Genomic DNA, 24,596 nt, shown 5'->3' with positions numbered 1-24,596 from the left:
TATACACAGAACTTGGAGCTCTCCCATCTGGTTCTCTCTGTCCTGCAACCCCTTTCTTCCAGGGGTTGTGGTTGCCCCAGGCTCTTTGCTCTTATTCCTCAGGCCAGAACAGCTTGGGTGCTATATGCAAGTTTAAGCTATCCTTCTTGGTACCAGCTCTGGTCTACGCTCAAGGTGAAAGCAGCAGTGATTCTCCCCGTGTCAGTAATTCCTTCCTAAATTTTGGCTCCCCTTTGTAATGTGTCGCCTTCTGCTTACTCTGGTGTCTTCAGGTAATGCTCTTTTGGTATTTTTGTCCAGAGTTAATGTCGCCATCAGCAGGAGGCTGCGTCTGGCCGGGCAGGAGCCTCCAGCTGGTCTCTGATACACAGCCCCACCCAAAATATTGGTTCAAGTTACTACTTTATTCTGACCAATTAACACTTCTTTTTCACTCTGCTTTACGTTCTGGAAAATAGCATACAGGGTGGCCTTGTTGGAGCATCCTGTGGAAATGAGAACGTCAAAATCGGTCCTTTTGGGGTTTTACAAAGGGGACTTAGTTATTCACCGTGTAGTCTTGCCCACTCAAAACACTGTCCATCTCTATGCTGTGTACTCGCTTGTTTTTTAGGTCCCTGACAGCCGAGGCCCTCAATTCTTAATTTTTAGTTCTATTCTCTATAAAGGGTACAGCTCCTTTAAATAGGGTGCCTAGGAGGACTTTTTTGAAGAGGTGACATTTGAGCAGAAGCCTGAGGGAAGTGGGAGAATGGACCATGTAAATTCTGGGGAGATGTACAGAGAACAGTAAGTGCAGGAAGCTTGTCGTGTTCAGGCCATGGCAGGGGGACCCTGTGTACCCTGGGTAGAATGATCCAGAGTAGAGCTTGAGAGGAGGTCTGAGGAGACAGAGGCAGCACATGTAGATCATGGTGAGGACTGAAGGTTTTATTCTCAGTGTGTGAGGGTGCCAGGGGAGGGTTTTTTTTGAGCAGAGAGAAATATGATACATGTGGGCTGGTGGGGGAAAGAGCAGACACAGTTGAAAGGCTATTGCAGGAACCCTGGTGAGGGGTGCTGGCGGCCTGGATGGGGCAGTCATGGTGGAGATGGTGATTCAGAGAGAAGGGTATTCACACCGACCTGGGAGTCTCCAGGGTCTCTGGAGGTAAGGCCAGAACGCATTTTATTGCCCAAGTGAAGACTCTGGAGATTTGAGGTGGTTTTTCAGTCCTTTTCCCCTCTCTCCCAGTCCTTGATACTAGAATTGAACAAGGCAGGTTCTCTCTGGGGAACTTAAGGTCATGCCAGGGTGGTTATTTTAGTCCTGTTGCCCCACTAGTCTACTGAGGAAGGTTGGAGGAGAAACTGGCTGTGTTTTAACTCAAGAGTCATTACAGTTCAGGCTTGGGCCTCTGACAGCTGGGCAGTTAAAAGCTTCATTTCTGGCTGGCTAGCCTGCCCGCCAGGCTCCTCTGTCCATGGGATTTTTCCCAGCAAGAATACTGGAGTGGGTTGCCGTTTCCTCCTCTTGGGAATCTTCCCGACCTGGGGTTGATTCTGTGTCTCCTGCATTGCCGGCAGATTCTTTACCACTGAGCCATTGGGGAAGCCCCCAGATACTGAGTTATTTGCTACTAATTGGGAAAAGACTTATCATGATAGCTAATTAAATACTTACTAGGTGAATTGATACTTGGCTAATTAATGTGGATTTGCTGATTCTACCTGGATTTAGAAACCAAATAGTTAACATATTGGCAGAAAGGATTCTATTTAAGTAGTAGTTCTTTTATCATTCATAAACTCCAGAATTCCTCAAAACCCGGGTTGAATGTTAACTGAAGATACTGATTGGTTTTTGTACACCTCATGCATTTGCGTATAGTAGAGGTCTAGGCTGTGTTTGTTGCCCTATTCTGTTGTGATGCGAAGGGCGCCTTCATGAATGAAGGTGAATGGAGAACTAGGGAGCCATCATCAGGGAGTATTGTATGTGAAACAGGAAAAACGAGCGTTAGTGAGCCCTGCTCCTGACCGTGACTGTTGTGGGTTGATGGATTTTTTCTTTGCTCTAGAAAACTAGATTAGATACTAAGAGGTTTCAGTATAATCAGTGTCTATAACTGACATATAAACTTCTCAAGTCTTTATTCCATATTCTGAAAATATGGATGGGACAGGGCTAAGTTAGGTCCTGTTTCCTGTTTGTTTATTCATTTGTAAAACACTTGTTGAACATCTTCTCTATGCCAGGCACTGTGCTCTGTACATTCTGGTCAGTGTCATACTAGTAGTTAAATCAATAGCTTGAAGGTCAGTCTTCTTGTTACAAGTCACTAAGTGGTAGTCCTAAGGCATGAAAAAAAAATAGCCAATGTTGAGGGAGCGGGCAGGAGCATTGTTTTAATTTGAAAGAAAACAAAACATCAACAACAGAAGTGAGAATATTTCCTAAACATGATATCTTCCTTCTGGTTGACTCATTTCTTTCACGTTTGATCTGCCTTTTGTCAGATCCTTCGAGGCCGATGCTGTTCTGCGTGTTTATGTTACAGATATTTGAATGTCTTTGTCCTTCTGATTTTGGTGCCAGACCGGATAATGGTTGATTTGCTGAGCTTTTGTCTAGCCACTAAGCACTACAGCTCTGAAGCAAAACTGGTAGAAGAAAGCTTTTTATAAAAGAAGATTTGAATTTATTTATTTGGCTGTGCTGAGTCTTAGGTGTGCCATGTGGGATCGTAAGTTGCGGTATATGGGATCTGGGATTGAACCCAGGCCCCCTGCATTGGGAGCTTGAAGTCTTGGCCACTGGACCACCAGGGAAGTCCCAAAGAAAGCTTTTACTCCTCCCACCCTCCCCTCACCCTTTACTTTTAGTTTGTATTTGCAAACCTTGTAAAGACAGAAATCTCTTTTTGGTTATGAGAAAGAGGTGACTGTGCTTACATTACGAGTTACACGTATTCAGAGTTTGCTTTGCTCTCTCCTGGCGGTTGATTCTGAAAATGGCACAGTGAGATTTGGGCTGGATAATTCTCTGTTGTGGGGAGCAGCCCTGCGCAGTGTGGGATTTAGCAGCATCCCTGGCCTCTGCCCACTAAGTGCCAGTAACCCGCCGGCCACCCAGTGGTGACGACCAAAAACGTGCCCAGATATTGTCAAGTGTCCCGTGGGGGTCAAAATCACTCCTAGCTGAGAATCCTTAAAGCAGACCTGCTGACCGAGTTTTTTGTGGGTTAACCACGAGTAGGCTGCTGCTGTACTTGACACTGTGTTTCTCTGAATCCTGGAAAGCTTTTCTTTTGTTCCGATGGCTGTTGCTTCAGTTTCCTTATCCTGAAGATCTTGCTGTCGTCCAGCCCCTAGGAGTAATGCCAGGATGAGCCGAGACAGAACATGTGCTGTATTCCTGAATCCAGAGGACTTGTTCTTAATGGACCTGCCTCTTAATGAACTTTGATAAACTTGCTAAAAAACTGAACGTGAAATCTAGGCCAGCACACACTTGGTATGAGACCTTCCGCTCCGTCTTGGTTTTCCACAAGACAGGCAGGTCCTCTTAATTGGATTCACTTTGTAATGAGACAAAAAGTTTGGCTGTGTTCTAGGTATCAAAGCATGATCGTTTTAGTTTTTATTGTTGTTTCTTAATTTTAGATGAAGGAGTTGACTGTAGCATTGTCAAGTGTGGCTGGTAAATAGCTTCCATTTTTGCGTACAACATGGTGCTGTGTTGATTCAGCACAGAGGTTGCTTACTTAGGTTCATGCATGTAGTAAGTGATACAATTGAAATCTGAACTAAAGTTTTTCTGGTGGACTTCAAGCCATGCTTTTCCCTCTGTACCAGCGCCTCTCAAAGTGCAGTGTGCCTAGGACTGGACTCACTCTGGAGATCTTGTTAAAACGCAGATCCTGGCTTGGTAGGTTTAGGAAGGCTGGCAGTTCTGCCTTTCTAACGGAGTCCCAGGTGACGCCCATGTTGTTGACCTTGGGATCATACTTTGAGTACTAGAGCACCTGTGCTGTGTTCCTGAATTTTTTTTTTTTTTCCTTTTCTTTTTGGTTCTGCTGGGTCTTCGTTGCTGCTGTGGGCTTTCTGTAGTTACAGTGAGTGGGGGCTACTCTTCCTTGCGGTGTGAGAGCTTCTCATTGTGGGGGCTTCTCTTGTTGAGCACAGACTCCAGGGGCACGGGCTTCACTAGTTGTTGCTTGCAGGCTCTAGAACACAGGCTCAGCAGTTGTGGCACATGGGCTCAGCTGCTCTGTGGCACGTGGGGTCTTCCCAGACCAGGGATCAAACCCATGATCCCTGTGTTGGCAGGCGGATTCTTATCCACTACGCCACCAGGGAAGCCCCTGAAATGTTAATTGTGGTATAGACAATCCTCCTGGTGATTAACCCACAAAACTGGTAACCTACAATTGAACATTCAGTAATTGGATGTTTTACTGATTGTTTTCTTCATTTTAAGCGATGTGTATTCCCTGTAGAGTGGAGGGAAACCTCTGTTCCCCTGAACTGGCAGCATTGACGTCCTGTGTTGAGTGAATGCTGGGTGCGCTTGGAAAGTAACGTGAAAGATCCCAGGGTCGTTTGTGGGGGCAAGTGTTACAGTGCACAGCTGCTGAGGTCCACTGACCTAGGGTGGACATTATTTTACAGTTGCACATCTCTGAAATTGGGTGTGTCTTAAGCTACAGATGGCATTTTACCGTCACTGGATGTTGGCAGTTGACTTCTGCTACTGCTGGCCGCCCTCCCCCTCCCTGGGGGCTGAGCTGGGCAGCCGCCACAGTGAGCACCTGGCCGCCTCCCCCTGCTCGTTCCGCTCTTTCTCCTGACCGGGGCTTCAGTGCCTTTGTTCTGTCACTGCTGAACCCAAGCTTGGGAGGTCCAGGCTACAAGCTTGGACATTTTTGTCTTGTTCAGAAGTGCTGCAGGGCAAGATGGATTTCTGTGTCTTTTGCTTTGCCCCTGACATCTGCTCTTGGTAGCAGCAAATCTGTTACCGATTTCTCCTTGTTCTGACTTGGTAGGAACTCGTCCGGGACTGAGGTGAAATTTTAAAAAGCTCTTTACTAGAGTAAGCATTCTAAATGATGAACTATTTTTTCATATCTTTCTTATTTGGCAGCATTTTTATTTCTTGATGGTACACAAATTAATAATGCATTTTTCATGGGGCCCTAGCTAGATGAGACTTGTAAGTTTAACCTAAGTTTACCAGAAAAGGACTGATTTGGAGTTAGGAGGCATGAGTTAGGAGTCTAGCTCTGTGAGGGGCCCATTGTCCACATGTAACGTAAAAGTTGACTGAATGATCTCCAAGGCCCTTCTGGCTCTGAACTAATTGGATTTTAAGTGTGCTGGAATGAATTAATTGAAATGTGAGGTCTCTGCTTTAAGAACATAGAAGAAGTGATTATTAGTACTTTTGACAAGATTGGTGAGCAAGGAGACATCTGAGCCGGGTGTCCAGGGAGAGAATAGTTGTGGTGGAGGAATAGGAGAGAGAGGATCGTAAGCTGAAGAGACGGTACTCACAAGGTCATGGGAGAACCTTTAAAACCGTTCACAGGGAATTCCCTGGTGGTCCAGTGGATAAGATTCTGCGCTCCCAGTGCAGGGGCCATGGGTTCAGTTGCTGGTCGGGGAACTGAGATCCCACATGCTGCACGATGTGACCAGCCAACAAACAAAAACACTCAGCTTTTAGACCCTGGATAAAATTATATTCATCACGTTATGTAGAAGTGAGCCTCAGTACAGGTGTTCCATTGCAAGAAGGATGTCCTTTCCCAGCTGTCTAAAAAGATGATTACTCAAGAAGTTCTCTTTGTTTCTGGCTTTTGAGAATAAAATGATGATTCCTCACTAGTTAGTCAATGAATTAATGGGTATAGAAACCATAAAATTAAAGGAGCTATCAGAGTACTTGAGGCTGTTCCTCCTTGTTTGAGTTTCAGAGTCAAAATGAATAATAAAGCTACTGCCTAGTAGTAGCTACTATCTGAGGCACAGCTGAAAGAAAAAAAGTGGAAGTGAAGTCGCTCAGTTGTGTGACTCTTTGTGACCCCATGGACTGTAGCCTACCAGGCTCCTCTGTCCATGGGATTTTCCAGGCAAGAATACTGGAGTGGGTTGCCATTTCCTTCTCCAGGAGATATTCCCTACCCAGGGATTAAACCTGGGTCTCCTGCATTGTAGGCAGACGCTTTACTGTCTGAGCCACTAGGGAAGCTTCCCAGGGAGGCACATTTAAATAATTTTAAAAATTATAATGTAGTTCTTCCGATTGAGCACTGATCTTTGTTTCGGGAAGAAATAACAGCTTTGCATATGTCAGTCACTTGGGATAGAGATTCTTTGAATTGGGAATTTCTTTGGACACAGAAGCTGTTAGTTTCACTGAACCAAGTACACTTTGAAAGAAAAAGCTCTTATAAGTGTAGTCAGTGTTGCAGGTAGCAGTTGCAAAAGCAAAGTAATTAACGTCAACTGGATGGGCTCGCCTCTGCTGTTCTGGACCAAAAAGAAAGGCCTTTAAATCGGAACTCAGAAATGACCCAGACTCTAGGGAGTTCTTTTTCAGGGAGTTCTGAGTTGGGTTTCCAGGGGATTCCTGAGCTGAGGATCACAACCTCAGTTCTGCTCTGCCACCTTGTGTTCTCTTGGGAAAGTTATTTTTAATCTCCCTAAACCGTGTTTGTTGCATACTTAAAATGGTCCTCAGCTTTAGCTTGTTTCCCAGGAAAATTAGTTAGCAAATGAATAAAGCTTACAGTGTGAAGTCTTTATAAATTTGCTGAATTATAAGGTAGTTTTTATTCCTGTAAGACGTATGCTAGATTTTACAGTTTGTTTTTGTTGTTATTCAGTCTTTAAATTGTGTGCAACTCTTTGGGACCCCATGAACCACAGCATGCCAGGCTCCACTCTCTTCAGTATCTCTCAGAGTTTGCTCAGATTCACGTTAATTGAGTCAGTGATGCTGTATCTAACCATCTCATCCTCTGTCACCCCCTTCTCCTGCCTTCAATCTTCCCAGCATCAGGGTCTTTTCCAATGAGTCGGCTCTTCACATCAGGTGGCCAAAGTGTTGGACCTTCAGCATCAATCCGTCCAATAAATATTCAGGGTTGATCTCCTTTAGGATTGACTGGTTTGATTTCCTTGCAGGCCAAGGGACTCTCAAGAGTCTTCTTGAGCACCACCGTTCGAAAGCATCAGTTCTTTGACGCTCAGCCTTCTTTATGGTCCAACTCTCACATCTGTACATGACTACTGGAAAAACCATAGTTTTGACTATCTGGACCTTTGTTGGCAAGGTGATGTCTCTGTTTTTTAATATGCTGTCTAGGTTTGTTGTAACTTTCCTTCCAAGGAGCAAGCGTCTTTTAATTTCATGGTTTCAGTCACCATCTACAGTGATTTTGAAGCCCAAGAATATAAAATCTATTACTGCTTCCACTTTTCCCTGTTGTATTTGCCATGAAGTGATGGGACCAGATGCCATGATCTTAGTTTTTTGAATGTTGAGTTTCAAGCCAGCTTTTTCACTTTCCTTTTTCACCCTCAACAAGAGGCTCTTTAGTTCTTCTTCACTTCAGTATATTTAGCCACCATCTCCTTTGAGCTAAAGATGGCCTTGCTTTTGCGTTCTGCAGTACACCATTGATCATCAGTGTTTTTCCTTTCTCTCCAGGTGGTTCGTACTGAGAAAAACAGTCTGAACAACCGATTCCTGCCATGGAATGAAATCGAGACAGAGGCCATCCTGTCTATTGATGATGACGCTCACCTCCGCCATGATGAAATCATGTTTGGGTTTCGGTAAGGAGCTGATTTTTAGTCAAGAAACACTTTTGTTTGCAAGTGACAGGAAACTAACTCAAAACCTGGATGAGGCAGCCAAATGAATTTCATAGCTGGTAGTAACTGAGACAGCTTGTGTGCTAAGTCGCTTCAGCTGTGTCTGACTCTGTGCCACCCCAGGGACCGTAGCCCGCCAGGCTCCTCTGTCCATGGGGTTGTCCAGGCAAGAATAGTGGAATGGGTTGCCGTTCCCTTCTCCAGGGGATCTTCTCGACCCAGGGATTAAACCCACATCTCTTACGTCTCCTGCATTGGCAGGAGAGTTCTTTACCACTAGTGCCACCTGGGAAGCCCCAGGTCTTAAATATCTCACTTGGAAGGAACAGTTCAGATAAGAGAACAGAGTAGATCAGGGCCACTCAGAGTGTGTCTGGTCCTGACGCTGACTCATGGACAGTTTATTTCCTGTACAAAGTGAGGTAAGTACAGAAATTGAGGGTAGATATTTAGAAGCCTTTAAATAACTTGACATTAACCATGACATCCAAGTGTGAACATTTTCTTGTAATTCATTTTTGAATAACATTTATTGAATATAATTCATACGTCATACAGTTCACTCATTTAAGTGTCCCATTCAGTGGCTTTTAGTGTATTTATAGGGTTGTGCAACCGTCACCATAATCTGTTTTAGAAATCTTCATTACCATCAGAAGAAATCTTGTACCCATTAGCAGTCATTCTCCATTTTTCTCCAACTCCTCTAAACCACTGGCAACCATTAATGTACTTAGTTTCTCTGTAAATTTATCAGACATCCCATATAAATGGTACCATATAATATGTACTCTTTGGTAACTGGTTTCTTTTACTTAACATAATGTTTTCAGAGTTCATCTGTCTTGTAGCATCTGTCAGTACTTCATTCTGTATGGATGTACACATTTTGTTGATTCCCAGGTCGCTCAGTCAGAGAAGGCACTGGCACCCCACTCCAGTACTCTTGCCTGGAAAATCCCATGGACGGAGGAGCCTGGTAGGCTGCAGTGCATGGGGTTGCTAAGAGTCAGACATGACTGAGTGACTTCACTTTCACTTTTCACTTTCATGCGTTGGAGAAGGAAATGGCAACCCACTCCAGTGTTCTTGCCTGGAGAATCCCAGGGACGGCAGAGCCTGGTGGGCTGCCGTCTATGGGGTCTCACAGAGTCGGACACGACTGAAGCGACTTAGCAGCAGAAGCAGGTGGCTCAGTGGTAGAGAATGTGCTTGCCAAAGCAGGAGATGTGGATTCTACCCCTGGATTAAGATTCCCTGGAGAAAGAAATAGCAACCAACTCCAGTATTCTTGTCTGGGAAATCCCATGTAGAGAGGAGCTGGCAGACTACAGTCTGTGGGGTCGCAGAGAGTTGGACCTGACTGAGCATACACGCACATGTTTTATTTGTCCATTTTTTGACATTTGAGTCATTTCTACTTCTTTGCTATTGTGAATACTGCTATGAACATTAATGTACATGCTTTTTTATATGACTATTTATAGATACATACCTTGGATATATATCTTGGAGTGGAATTACTGGATCATATGGTAACTCTTGGTTTAACATTTTGAAGAACTACCAGCCTGTTTTCCAAAGTGGCTGCACCATTTTGTACTGCACCAGCAGTGAATGAGGGTTCCAATCTCTCTGTGTCCTTGTCAACACTTGATATTGTCTGTATTTTATTTATAGCCCTCCTATTGGGTGCAAAGTGGTATTTCAGTGTAGTTTTGATTTGCATTTCCCTAATGACTTAGGAGATTGCTCATCTTTTCATGTGTTTAGGAATAACTTAGATATCTTCTTTGAAGAAATGTCTATTTAGATACTTTGCTGTTTGTTATTTGGGTTGTCTGTTTTTTTTAAAAACTTTAAACTTTTTATTTTGTAGTGGGATATAGCCAGTTAACAACGTTGTGGTAGTTTCAGGTGAACAGCAAAGGGACTCAGCCATATATATATGTGAATCCATTCTTCCCCAGACCCCCCTCCCATCCCGGCTAGCACATAACATTGAGCAGAGTTTCCTGCTATATAGTAGGTCTTTGTTGGTTTTCTGTTTTAAATATAACAGTGTGTACATGACTGGTTTGTCTTTTTATTATCGAGTTGTCAGAGTTCTTTATATATTCTAGGTACAATTATCAGGGACATTTGATTTGCAATCATTGTCCCTTATCAGGGACAATGATTTTCAATTTTTTTCTCTTATTCTGTGGGTTGTCTTTTCACATTCTTGATGGTGTCCTTCAAAGCACAAAACTTTTCATTTTAATGAAGTGCAATTTGTCTAGGTTTTCTTTGGTTGCTTGTCCTTTTGGTGTTATATTTAAGAAACCATGCAATTCATTTTTATTGTATTTTTACAAAAGCACGAACAAGCCCAGGGAAAATTACTTCTTCACCATCTAGTTTGAGAAGCACTGGAGTAGATATCCTTGGGGATCTTGTTCAAACGAAGTGTAGCTCCAGGTTGGAGAACTCTTTTTCTCTGAGTTTTTGTTTCGGGCCCCGAGAGCCTGGCCGGCCCCTAGCTTTCAGGCTGCCTTTGGTTTAGGTGGATAAGTGCAGATGCTTAGATGAAATGAGCAGCAGCTTTACTGCTGTATTTGTCTTAGGTCCACGTATAGTTAGTTGGCACATTCTGACAAATTGGAACATCTGTTCTTCCTCTCCCTCACCCAGCGTCTCATTTTCTCTGACCTCCTCCTACCACTATGTTATTGAGGCAAGAATCTGTTGTTAGCAGTTGTGAAAATCCCACTGGAGTGTGTTCCTTTTTACCATAACAATAAGTAACCAGCTCTCTTTCCTTGATTTTATGAAAGGAAAAAAAGCCATGTTATGATAGCAGAAATGGGCCTTTGCCATCACAGTTGTTGTTATTGATGGTGACAGGGGAGGGACGGGAAGGTGGGGTATTTCTGATATACTTGATATACTTGTGAGCCTGCTGAGGGACTGGAGGCTGTGGACAGAGTCATGGGATGTTAACAGGAGAATTGCCAATCAGTGCTAGATCCCAAGAATGATTAGATAAGTAGTCCTGGTTTGATGAATTTGAAGCTTATTAAGATAACTGGTGTTTGCTATCTTCTGTGGTTCTTGATTTAGAAAGATATTTGATCTTTTCCATTTGTCACCAGATTTCCAAGTGGTGAGAGAATAATGGGAAGCCTTATGACTGAGGGTATTGAGCATCTTTTCATGTGCTCAGTGACCATCTGTTTATCTTCTTGGGAGAAATGTCTGCTCAGATCCTTTGCCTTTTTATTGTCAAGTGGTTAAGAGTCTCTTACCATCATTTGAAATTTGAGGTTTAGTCTCTGGTTATAAGACAAGTGAATTATCTCTGACTCTACTTCCAAATCTTTTATTACCCTGAGTATTTTCTCATTTGTTTGGGCATCCTTTAATCTAAAAACTTTGCTTTCGAATTAGAGTTTTCATCTTTTCCATATGTATACCTAGGAATGGGATTGCTAGATCATATGGTAACTCTGTTTTTAGTTTTTTAAGGAACTTCCATACTATTCTCCATAGTGGCTGTACCAATTTACATTTCCACCAAGAGTGTAGGAGGGTTCCCTTTTTGAAAGGATACATGCATTCTGACATTTATTGCAGCACTATTTACAGTAGTTGAGACATGGAAGCAACCTAAATGTTGATATTAGCAGATGAATGGATAAAGAAGATGTGGTGTATAGATACCATGGAATATCTTTCAACCATAAAAAGAATGAAATAATGCCATTTGCAGCAAAATGGATGGACCTAGAGGTTATCACACTAAGTGAAGTAAGTTAGAGAAAGTCAAATATCATATGATATCACTTATATGTGGAATCTAAAAAAAAATGATGCAAGTGAACTTATTTACAAAACAGAAATAGACTCAGACATAGGAAACAAACTTAATGGTTCCAAAGGGGAAAATGGGGGGAGGGCTAAATTTAGGAATTTGGAATTAAAAGATATACACTACTATATATGTGTCATTTTGCAGAGTTGTACACGGCTGAGTGACTAACACACACACATATATAAAATAGATAACAAGGACCTGCTGTGTAGCACAGGGAGCTATATTCAATATCTTATAATAACCTTTAATGGAAAAGAATCTGAAAAATAATATATATAACTTAGTGAATTTGCTGTATACCTAAAAATTGTAAATCAGCTGTACTTTGATTTAGAATAAATAAATAAATACATCCATAGAAACTCTCCCTCTGGCGAAAGATAATGTGGATCTTGGCTGATTTCAGCTTAGGTAGCAAAGAAGGAAATAGTATATTTTTAAGGGATGGATAAAGAGACCCAAGAGAATGGAAAACATGTATCTGTACAAAAACAGTCCATGACTGTTCATAGCAGCATTATTTATAAGAGTCAGTAAGTATAAACATTATTCAGCTTATGTGAGGCACTCACAGTAGTCAAGTTCATAGAGACAAAATAGAATGACAGGTGCCTGGGACTAAAGGAAGGCAAGGATGCCAAATTAATGTTTAATGGGTCAGCTTTTAGGTTGGAAAGATGGAAACATTCTGGAGATAAATGATTGTGGTGATCATTTAACAGTGGGAATATACTTAAGCCATTGAACTGTATACTTGAAAATAATTCAAATGGTAAATTTTATGTTATGTGTATTTTGCCACACACCAAAAAAAAATCAGTTGTCAAAAAAAAAGCTAAAACAAGAGAAGTATAAACAATCAGAATGTCCGTCAGCTGATGAATGTGTAAACAAATGGTGGTATATCCATATAGTGGAATATTACTTGGCAACAAAAAGGAATGAAGTACTGACGTGTTGCAACATGAAAACAGGCTAAGTAAAACAGGCTAAGTAAAACAAGCCAGTCACTAAAGGTCATGTACTGTGTGAGTCCATTTGTATGAAATGTCTGCAACAAGTAGAGTTATGGAGACAGAAGGTAGATTAGTGGTTGCCGTGGGAGACTGGGGGTTGGGGGTGAATGGGGAATGACTGCTAAACTGCTAGTGGTTATGGAGTTTCTTCTTATTAATAGTTTATGAAAATATTCTGAAGTGGTGATGGTTGCATAGCTTTGTGAATATATCAAATACTAAACCCCAGCGAGTCATACCCTTTTAAACAAGTGAGTCTTCTATGTGATTTATATCTCAATAAACTTTATTTTTAAAAAGGGCAAAAGTGTAAGCTTTACAGTGAAGGATCATGGACTGGAAGGTAGGTTTCTCTTCCTGGAGGCATTTGAAGGGATCAGTATTTTTAGGAGTATTGATACAGCCTTCAGATATGCTATTGGTATTTATTAACAATCCTTATATTCTGTAACTGTCAAAATATATTATTAAAACATAGCTTTTTAGGTGAGTGTTTGGAAGTCTGTGTTAGGAGATAAACGAGGATGGAGGTAGGGATTTGGGTGGGATGTGGCAGAAAGCCCATCTAGATGGCTGCTGTGTTGTGATATAAGTTGTGATTTCTCATCTTCTGTGCTAGACTGGGTGTATGTGTGTGTCTGTGTATGCATGGCCAGTTGTGTTCAACTCTTTTTGTGACCCCATGGATTTTAGCCTGCCAGGCTCCTCTGCCCTGGGATTTCTCAGGCAAGAATACTGGAGTGGGTAGCCATTTCCTTCTCCAGGCATCTTCCCAACCCAGGTATTGAACCCTCATCTCCCACGTCTCCTGCATTGACAGGTGGATTCTTTACCGCTGAGCCACCTGGAAAGCCCATTGGACTAGGTTAGTTGCTTTCAAACTTAACAGGAGAGGGACTCTTGAAATGAAATCTTGTGTGCTTTAGGAGCTGAGCTTTCATGGGTGATGAGCGATTTTGTCAGGCAGTTTAAATCTCTGTGGGAGTGAGGTGGAGGGAAGAGGTGATGGATCCTTGTTTATGGTACACCTGAAGCACTTGTGTAGGACTGTGGATTTCAGCCTGTGAAACTGATTTTATTTGTTGTACCTTACCTAGAGGTAAGGTAAATTTTGAGATGTTAGAAAAGTTTATCCTGGAAACATTCACAACTTATTTCTTACATTTATGAAGTCTTTCATTTGTACGGTTCTGTAGACCACTGCTTTTCATGGTCCAGGTTTCCACCTCAGCTCTGCTCCAATCAGAATTTTAGACTGTGGTTAGATCGGGGTCACTCAGTAAAAGAGGAGTTAAGTATACAATGTACATAAATTATGTACAAGTCCTAGCATACTAGTATGTTATTATCTTTAAAAGTAAAGCTTAAGAAATTAAATAATATTAAAAAGAAATAGATATAAAAGTTATCTTCTTCCTGCTTCATAGGAGTTTGTTGTACTTACCCCATCCTGGAGACCTTTAAATGCCTTAGACTCCTTAGAGCCTTTCCGTGTTTTTCCAGCTTGTTCTTTGTGCAAGGGCTGGAGAGATGCTGGCCACCAGCATCAATAAGTTAGAGGATCGATAAGCAGGTGCTTATTAAGGAAACTATGGGTGATACTTTGTTTTTATTCTGTTTGGTTTGTGATTGATTTGGTATATAAAATTAAAAAGAAAAAAGAAGTAACAGCTCAAAAAGAGAGATCCTGCAAAATAGAGGCAATAATTTTACACATTTCTGATAACCTTAGAGCTTTGTACTCAGGTGTGTGCATATGCTTGTGTTTTATGAGGGTGTGGAGAGAAGCACGGGACCGCATTGTGGGTTTCCCTGGCCGTTACCATGCGTGGGACATCCCTCATCAGTCCTGGCTCTACAACTCCAACTACTCCTGTGAGCTGTCCATGGTGCTGACAGGTGCTGCCTTCTTCCACAAGGTAAGAAAGGGCTGGTAGGATTGGCGTGACTTGGTAGGAGTTGAGCCTTTGTGTGGCAGTGAAATGCTGCTTTAAATAAAGATAGCTGTCCTAATGCTTCTTACATATCCCTTGCTTGCTAGAATTACACTACTTCTATCTTTAAAGACAGTGATCAAGATGATTATAGCAACTCTAGAATGAAGTCAGGATGGGAAGGCCGCCAGTATAATTGCACAATGGCCATTAGAAAATCAGTTTATCTTCCTGAGCATTGGCTCTCCCTCTGTAAAACTGAGAGCACTGGGGCAAAACATTTTCCAGTTTCCCCACAGCCATTCCAGGCATGACCTGGCCAACAAAAGGCTGAATCTAGCCCTCTCCTGATTTAGCCACCTCTGTCCCAGGCCCCACCACAAGCTTCTGTCCATTCAGTCTCTGCAAGTTCTGTTTGATTCCTTAGAGCTTTTAATTTTCATGTTGCTTCACGTCCCGATTTTCATTGAATATTTAGGATGCAGATCCTTCCAGTCAGTACTCCTCTTGTACTGTTGTCGCTAAACTGTTCTGTTTTCTTGCTCCTGAATCCTCTTCTCTCTCCATTTCATCTGTTCTGTAAAATAGCCCCTGGGCACATGTGGCTGCTGAGCACTCGAAATGTGATTGGTCAGTGCTGAGGTGTGCTCTCAGTGTAAAGTATTGTATGTACCAGACTTTGAAAACATGAAGGAAAGAGTGTAGACTGTCTCATTACTAGTTTTTTATATTGATTGTATGTCGGGTGAGAGAGTGTTAGTTGCTCAGTTGTGTCCGACTCTTTGCCATCCCATGGACTGTAGACTGCCAGGCTCCTCTGTCCATGGAATTCTCCAGGCAAGAATACTGGAGTGGGTATCCTTCTCCAGGGGATCTTTCTGACCCAGGGATCAAACCCATTTCTCCTGCATTGCAGGCAGATTCTTTACCATCTGAGCCAATACGGAATGATGGTATGTTAAAGTGTATATTACTAATTAATTTTACTGTTTCTTTTTATTTCTTGAAACTGTGGCTACTAGAAAATTAAAAATGACAGATGTGACTGCTCCATACCTTCCCTCCCAGATCCTCTTTCTAGGCTATGAAGAGTCCCTGTTCTGGGATGGCCAAACTGCCTGTACCCCTACTTCACAGAACACCTCCTCTGTCTCCTTGATCTGGTTGAAACCTGACTTTTCTCTGAGGACAGTGCTTCTTCTTCAGCCTGTTCCTGTATTCCTTCTAGGGACCGTGATTGAGGCCATTCATTTCACCAGACTTGTACCCTGGAGCCAGGTAGAGAGAACCATTCCCACTGCTCACTGGTGACTCTTCTTGACAGTTGCTTCTCACTTGTCATGTGAAATCATGTTTGAGGCTCGTCATATCTGCCTTGTTGCTCCATCTACTGACCTCCTAAGTCATCCCTTCATGGTCAGCAAAGATGTTACCACCTGGCCCGTCATCTTGATCTTCACTCTGTGCTCTCCTGAACAACCCAGCCAGGACCCTGTCTCCCTGTAATTATTGAAGTATTACAGGGTTCTACTTCTGTCTAGTGCTTTTTTTTCTTTTTTTTTTTTAATTTGATTCTTATTTTATATTGGAGTATGGTTGATTTCCAATGTTGTGTCAGTTTCAGGTGTACAGCGGAGTGATTCAGTTATACATGTTATACATGTAGCTATTCTTTTTCAGATCCTTTTCCCATAAAGGTTATTATGGAATATTGAGGAGAGTCCCCTGTGCTCTGCAGTAGGTGCTTGTTGTTTGTCTGGTTTATGTATAATCGCCTAGTGCTCTTATTTTGTGTTGTCCTTACGTCCTCTCAAGGTCTTGTGTCTTTTCTTAGCATCCCTAAGCTGGTGATTTCCAGCCTTGCCTTGCCTTTCCTTGAGAGCTTTACTTATAAATTTATTTTCAGGACATTCCTGTATTTCTCTCTAGTACTTCAAACTGAACTTTTCCCCAGAAAGCTTCCTTGTTTGGCCTTTGAAAGAAATAAGTTGGTCTTCCCTAGTCTGGAGCTATCAAGTTATTTTTTCTTTTTATTATAAGTGCCTATCAGTAAAAACTTTTGGTACCTCACAAATGTATGTATGTATAAATTACAGTATGTGTATTATACTACCATATTTATAGAAGTTTTTATACGGTTGAGATAAAGATTAAACAGTTTCAAAATAATAGTCTCACCAAATTCTTAAATTTTAGTGAAAGCAATATGACTGAACATGTGTTATTATTTTTGAAAATCTTGATTTGACACTTTGTATACTGGCAGGTCAGTGTTCTGTTTCTAAATTGGTCTGTTTCTAAATTAAGGACATTTCTGATACTTTGTTTTAATCACTCTCCCTGGAAGAAATACCTTATTGCCCTATTTCTGAAGTCCGGATGCTTGTCTGCCAATTTGGTAGCATTTTGTTGAAATTGTTGAATTTTCATCTTCTGTGGTGCCATTTAATTTTTTTAAGCAAACGAATGAGCAGATATTGCATTTTATATTTTAGAGTAGGTTCTACATTCACTGAAACTTTTAGAAGATTTTTAAACAGGTTACAAAAGTTTTTCTGTATTTTAAAAATTGTTTTTGGCATAAAAATCATATAATAGTGGAAATACTTCTAAATATTTGTTTTCATAATGCTTTCTCCATATACTTTTAAGTCAGTTCTTTTTCCTTATTATAATGTCATGTTTCCCTTGATAAAGATATGGATTGTTTTTAATTAATAAATATTCTCATTAGCATACTAATGATAGCCAGTGGCCAGTTAAAGGGTCAACCTGTCTTTTCATAAAAGAAAGATGTATAATTCATCTTTTAAGTCCACCATCTCTTAAGTGTTTTGCCACAAGATAACCAGCAAACCACTGCTTGGTACAAAAATTGTATGGTTGTTTTGCTATACAGATTTTACCATTTAAGGTAAAAAGATACATAAGTCAGTTTTATTGGGCATCTCACCTGTTCATTCATCATCAGCAAATTGCAACAGATCTTGATTACCATTTGGTTTGTTTTATGGCATTTGTTCACTTCTGTGGTGTAAATATTCTTGCCATGACTGAGTTCAGGTTAACAACATGAGTCACTGAACATGGCTTTTGGAAGAGATGAACAATTACCTGCCAGTCACATAGTATTTTCACCAGACAGTTATAAAAGGCATGAACAACTTCAAGATGACAGTAAATGTGGGACTTCCCTGGGGGTCCAGTGGTTAGGACTCTGCACTCCCACTGCAGGGGACGTGAGGGTTCGATCCTTTGTCAGGGAGCTAGGATCCTGCATGCCTTGCAGCGCAACTAAAAAGTTAAAAAAAAAAAAAGATGATGGTAAATGTAATAAATAATTATAAATGTGTTAACTAGTTAAGTAAGTGCTGAGCTTTAGGTATTTATTGGCTTTTAATATTAGTTTTCAGTTTTTGTCATTTAGTCGCTAAGTCGTATCTTACTGTACGACCTCATGGACTGTAGCCCGCCAGGCTCCTGTGTCCATGGGATTCTCCAGGCAAGAATACTGGAGTGGGTTGCTATTTCCTTCTCCAGGGGATCTTCCTGACCCAGGGGTAGAATCTGTGTCTTCTGCATTGGCAGGCAGATTCTTTACCTGCTGAGCCACCAGGGAAGCCCCTTAATTTTAAGTATGTGTAATTCTATTTTTAATAATGGCTGTTTTTCATAACAAGGTCACAAAATTCCTAAACAATCTCACAAAATCCCTGAAAGTTCAGTAGTCGACATTCACTGGTAGGTGTGAGCCAGTGCACATCTGTGGATCTTGGGACATTTTAAGAATGTAGGCTTAATCTGAGTGAGTTGAGAAGCCCTTGAGGGGTTTGGAGTAAAGGAGGCACATGTTTTAACATGATTGCTCTGCTGTGCTGAGGATGAACTGGAGGGAGGAAGGAAGGCAGTGGGGAGGCTGATCAGGAGACTGTGAATGGTGTGGGCCAGAGGTGAAGGCGGCTTCGGGCAGGGGTGGCCTGTGCCCAGACTGAGAAGTGAGACGCTGAGGGATCTGACGTCTCATTACTCAGTGACTTACTGAGGTCTGAGAAGATAACCGGACTTTCCCCCTCACTTACCCCTTGCTTTGTCAGAGAGAACGTTGTTCAGCTGAACTAGTGTCCAACGGAATTTGATAGATCTTTATGTTGCTGCAGAATCACTGTAATACCAAGGAGATTACATGAAGATTTGATTCTCAAAGAGGGTGATAATGGCAGGTTGGATGGGCTAATCCTTCAGTGCGGAAGATCTGCCTTGCAGGTGTTCAGCATCCCTGGACCCAACTCCCTAAATACCAGTGGTGCTTCCTGGATATTGCCACACCCAACTTCCCTCACAACATGCTTCCTAACAGCCCTGTGTGTATTTTTGCTGAAAGCCAAAGAACTGTGGCCTCTAACACAGTATGTACTTCTGTTTCTACCCCGACAGTATTATGCCTACCTGTATTCTTATGTGATGCCCCAGGCCATCCGAGATATGGTGGATGAATACATCAACTGTGAGGACATCGCCATGAACTTCCTTGTCTCCCACATCACTCGGAAACCCCCCATCAAGGTAAGGCCCCACCGTTTATGGGACTTGGGGTGCCTGTGTCCTCAGTTCACTTACTTTGTAGTCGTGCAGTGCGTAACTCACCGTACTTTAGAGCCCTCATCTGTAAAATGGGATGATGAGGCCACCGGCCAAATAGGATCACTTTAGGGTTTAATGAGGGTCTTCACTTCCTAAGGTGTAAATGGACAGAAATCAGTGATTGGAATTTGAATGGGGAAATGTCACATCTTTATTTTCACTGATCTTGAATTGAAATTTATCCTTTTTATCAGGTATAAAACAGGCTGTAATTCATAAGAGGATTGGTGGTAACTGATTTTTCACCAGAACTCATAGATATTTTCATATCACGTTACATTTATTGTGAAGCATTGTTAACTTTCATCACTTCTTTGAAATTTTGGCAGTTACTAACTTTTCCCTAGATTGTGTTACTTTTCAAAGAGTCCCATCTATCTCTGTGTTTCAGTATTACCTGTTTTCCTTGTTGTTGTTCAGTCCTTAAGTCATGTCTGACTCTTTGTGACCCCATGGACTGCAGCACACCAGGCTCCTCTGTTCTCCACCATCTCCCAGAGTTTGCTCAGATTCATGTCCATTGAGTCAGTGATGCTATCTAATCATCTCATCCTCTGCCATTTCCTTTGTAATTTCATATATTTTACATGTGTAAAAGCATTCTAAGGCAGGTCCACAGGCTTCCCCAGATTGCCAAACCAGAATGGGAGGCAGTGTGTCCTTGGCACCGAAAATGTAAGAATTTCTGAGTTAAGTTGTATAAAACTCTAATAGTGCCTGTCATATAAGTTCTTCATAAGGTATTTATACAAAACAAAAGTACCCTCAAAATTGTAGAAATTTGAGTTCTTTCTCTGTCTTTGAATTGGTGAATAGATTTGACCAGACTGTTAACAATTTCATACTCAGTGCACATAAAGACCAGTCCCATCACCGTCTCTGTCATTATTGTAGATTCAGACAAGTGGAAGCTCTCCTGGTGAGGGCTATGGTAAAGGCCTTGTAATAATTAATACTAGAGAATCTGTCAGTTCCAATTAATAGTATTTATGACTATGCTCTGTCAGTGTTTTATGTTATGGATTCACACCTGATGTCCTTATATTATTATCATCAAAAAGTCATATTATTTAATTTTATAAAATAATTTTACCTTCATAGATATCATTAGGGCCATGAGTAAATAATAATTTGGTGTATATTTCATTCTTCTTATTGTACATTTTGAATGTAAGTTCTAGACCAAGTAGCCACTAGGCTGTACTAATAATGCTGGTCAAACTGTGTCTTTAGTTTTAAGCAAGAGTGGTAACTAGAAAACATTGATTCCAGCAACAAAGCATAACAGACAAATAGAGAAGCACTTGGGGCTTTATGCATTCATTCATACCTATTCCAGCCTTTTGCCAAGTGTGGCTCAGGGTTATAACGTAACTCCTGATTACCTTGTAGTTTCTTAGATTCTTTAGCCTTCTGCTAAAGCCTCATAAGAGAAGAATAATCCACCAAACTGTGTTTTTTTTTAAAAAAAACTCTGAATGATGATAGTATTTTTATATAAAATGACATGTTTTCCAGGTACAGTGGTAGATCTGGTAGTAAATGATGAAAAAGCACACTTTGTAAATTCTAAGGAAGGGAGGCAAAGGTCTTATAAAGAAATTAATGATTGGTACACTTTTATGTTCCTTATTGATCCTTTTTTGTGTAACCAGGGACTGGACACCAGCCAGATATTTGCTTTCTAATTATACCTCCCTAGTATATCAGAAGACATTATTCATGAAAATTTTAAGTATCTGAGTGATTAGGTACCTAATAATACTGTCAGTCATGTTAAGCACTCACAGACATGGTGCATTTTTCATCCTCATGGAAGCATGTTTGTTCTGTTGTTAGGCCAGTGTTTCATTGGCTAAACATCTCTCCAGTGTAGAGAGTGAGGTGGAAATAATTTGCTCATGGTATACTTGATTCTTTGGCTACCTGATGTGAAGATCCGATTCAGTGGAAAGACCCTGATGCTGACAAAGATTGAAGGCAGAAAGAGAAGGGGGCTGCAGAGGGTGAGATGGTTAGATAGCATTACTGACTCAGTGGACATAAATCTGAGCACACTAGGGGAGATAGTGAAGGACGGGAGCGTGGGATCGCAGAAAGTCAGACATGACTTAGCGACTGAACAACAAAAGTGAAAACTTGAAAAATTAGAATGACTTTTTAAAGTCAGAGGCTCAGTACGTTGAGCCTGTCTTCAAATTCTGAGTCCAGTTGTTTACTTCATATTATAGAACCAGTTTGAACTCAATATTTTCATTAATTTACCTAATTTTATCAGGTATATATACTATTTTATATTATAAAGTAGTAATTTTTTTTTTTTTTTGCTTTAAGTACTTCAAATTTTCATTGTCCCCTCCTTTGTTATAATTAGGAAGGGATGATTGTTTTAGGCGATAGCTGTGTTCTTTCAATAATGTTAATAATCTTGACAATATTGACAAAATAAACCACACAGAGTTAATTTCATATTGTTGCTTTGAATAATGTACTGTTATTTTTCTGAAGAGGAAAGATCTAGAATGTAAATAAGCTTCATTCAGAATAAAGGATAAAAAACTCATAAAGCATTGAGAAGACAGGTGGAGATGGCTTATGGGATAAGGAAGTAGAGAGAGGATACATAAGTAAACATCTTAATATTAATGCTGAGTAAGTTCTCAACATCTATTAAGGATTTTCCTTACTATTACTAAGCAGAACTTTCCTTAGACTAAATTACTTGAAATATTCCTGTGTAAAATATAATTCATGATGTTTCTTTACTAAGTGTTCAAACTTCACTTTATGCAGTTTACTTTATTCTTCTTAATTTTTTATATGTTTTATTATGTTATATATATACACACATATATATATACACACATATATATATTGTTGTTGCTCAGTCATGTCCAACTCTTTGTGACCCCATGAACTCCAGCACACTAGGCTTCTCTGTCCACTACTGTCTTTCTGAGTTTCCTCAAACTCATGTCCATTGAGTCAGTGAGGCATCCAACCGTCTCATCCTCTGTTGCCCCCTTCTCCTCTTGCCCTCAGTTTTTCCCAGCTCTCTCTCTATGTATATTATATAGCCACTGGACCACCAGGGAAGTTCCCGTATATAGATTTTTTTTTTTTTTAATAAATATACTGGGGTTGCAATCACAACATGTTTTTAGTAGTGGGTTACATGATTGAAGACATTTATTTGGAAACCACTGCTTCAGTGAAAATACCTTTATAAAAGGAGCATATATAAAGAGAAAATGCCTTATAAAAGCAGTATAAATACCTTTTTTTGTGCCAGAGCAGAGTCATTTGCAGGTTAAGAGACTTTTGCCCTTGAGGTTGAGTGCTGGCATCTGAGATGAGGTACAGGGAGAACAAAGTAGAATACTGGACATAGATGTGGTTTGATTACAACCCTTGACATCCGTCTCCTGCTTCAGTCAAAGCTGATGGGGAGAGTAGTAGGTGACTCACTGTTGTCTGTAAACTGGAAGATGTCTAGAGAACTGCCGGGGGGTGGGAGGGTGGGGGAAGGGGATGGTGGAGTCCTGTGAAGAGACCTCTGCGAGTCATGACTCCTTCAGAGTTTTATCTCTGGTGTGAGTGTCCCCTGGAGCCCTGGCCTGTGGTCGTGATCACTCCTCAGTTTCAGCTCTAGAAACTGGACTTCTGATGGCTGATACTGGCTGTGGGTGGTGATTATTCTTCAGCTGTAATTAACAGGATGGGCCATCCATTTTAATTGTTTTCTCAGTTTATAATAGTAATAATAATTTAAAAATTAGTTAGGAAAAAACATATATTCAGAAAGAAAATAGAACATGCAGATTTAAAAAATCTCAATAGAACTACTGCTGCTAAGTCACTTCAGTCGTGTCCGACTCTGTGCGACCCCAGAGATGGCAGCCCACCAGGCTCCCCCGTCTCTGGGATTCTCCAGGCAAGGACACTGGAGTGGGTTGCCATTTCCTTCTCCAATGCATGAAAGTAGAAAGTGAAAGTGAAGTTGCTCAGTCCTGTCCAACTCTTCGCGACCCCATGGACTGCAGCCTACCAGGCTCCTCCATCCATGGGATTTACCAGGCAAGAATACTGGAGTGGGTTGCCATTTCCTTCTCCAAATAGAACTACTAGAAATGAAAATTATAGTTATTAAAATGACAGTCTCTGTGAATGGGATAAAATGATAAGACAACTGAAGAGAAAGTTGATGACCTAGTAGATTATTTGTGAATGATGTGAATACATTTCTGAGAAGGTATTATGGAGATGTAAAGAGATGGAAAATAAGAAAGATGAAGAGACATGAAGGCTGTAAAATCTAACACAGTGCCAGAAAGGGAAGAGTAGAGAGATGGGAGGGGCAGTCTTGAAAATACAATATGAGAATTTCCAGAATTTATTGATTGCATGGGGCCTTTCCTGGTGGCTCCTGCAGTGCGTTAGACTGGGGTTCGATACCTGGGCTGGGGAGATCCCCTGGAGAAGGGAATGGCAACCCACTCCAGTATTCTTGCCTAGAGAATTCCATGGACAGAGGAGCCTGATGGGCTACAGCCCACGGGGTCTCAAAGAGTCGGACACAACTAAGCAAAATGTGTAACATTGACTGCATGAATACTATAGCAAATATTACACTTAATTGTGAAAGTTTAGAAGGTCCTTGTTGAAGTCAGTAGTAAGATAAGGTTACCCACTAAATAAATGGAAGTAGAGACCGCATCCACATTCATATGGTCAGGATAGCAGTTCTCCCCAAGTCTAAAACGTTGGTGTAACTCTAATCAAAATCCTATTAGGTGGCATTAAAAAAAAAAGTCCTAGTAGGATACTTTACTTGGTTTAATTTGGCTTGGAGTGAAACTTGACAAACAGATCCTCAGATTTGTATTGAAAGGCAAAGAACCAGGATAACTAAGGCACTAGTGAAGAAGAGGGGAACTTGCCCTGTCAGAAAGCGTGACTCGGTGTTAAAGTACATAATTAGGACAGGTCCCTGCGATCTTGGTGCAGGGACTGACAAGGTCAGTGGTACAAGGCAGAATGCAGGCACAGGCCCATGCCTACACAGAAACTTGACATATGATAAAGGTGGCATCTGTAAATGAGTGTGGGAATAACTGGTTTTCTGTATGGAACAGAACTACTTGTCATACCATACACAAAGTAAATTCCAGATGGGTTAATAAACCAAATGTTAATAGCAAGCTTTAAAACTTCTAACAAAAAATACAGAAGTATTTTTGTGATATAGACAAAGAGAAACAAAAAGTACAAAATCTAGAGGAGAAG

General features: G+C 41.1%; 1 protein-coding gene across 4 annotated transcripts in view; it reads left to right on the top strand.

Annotated features, from left to right (window-relative positions):
- EXTL3 (exostosin like glycosyltransferase 3) overlaps positions 1-24,596 on the top strand; it is a 142,396-nt gene that overhangs the window by 100,609 nt on the left and 17,191 nt on the right. For all 4 annotated transcript variants that reach the window (XM_081496153.1, XM_081496134.1, XM_081496124.1 and 1 more), the window contains exons 4-6: positions 7,697-7,824; positions 14,510-14,654; positions 19,104-19,232. In XM_081496153.1, coding sequence (XP_081352279.1) covers positions 7,697-7,824; positions 14,510-14,654; positions 19,104-19,232 — 402 coding nt within the window. The remainder of the gene's footprint in view (positions 1-7,696; positions 7,825-14,509; positions 14,655-19,103; positions 19,233-24,596) is intronic.

The sequence above is a fragment of the Giraffa tippelskirchi genome, chromosome 1 (assembly GCF_054371585.1).
Source record: "Giraffa tippelskirchi isolate mGirTip1 chromosome 1, T2T-mGirTip1v1.2.pri, whole genome shotgun sequence".
In the NCBI taxonomy this organism is placed as follows: Eukaryota; Metazoa; Chordata; class Mammalia; order Artiodactyla; family Giraffidae; genus Giraffa; species Giraffa tippelskirchi.
The sequence above is the reverse complement of the archived record's forward strand: the minus strand, read 5'-3'. Positions and strand labels throughout refer to the sequence as shown.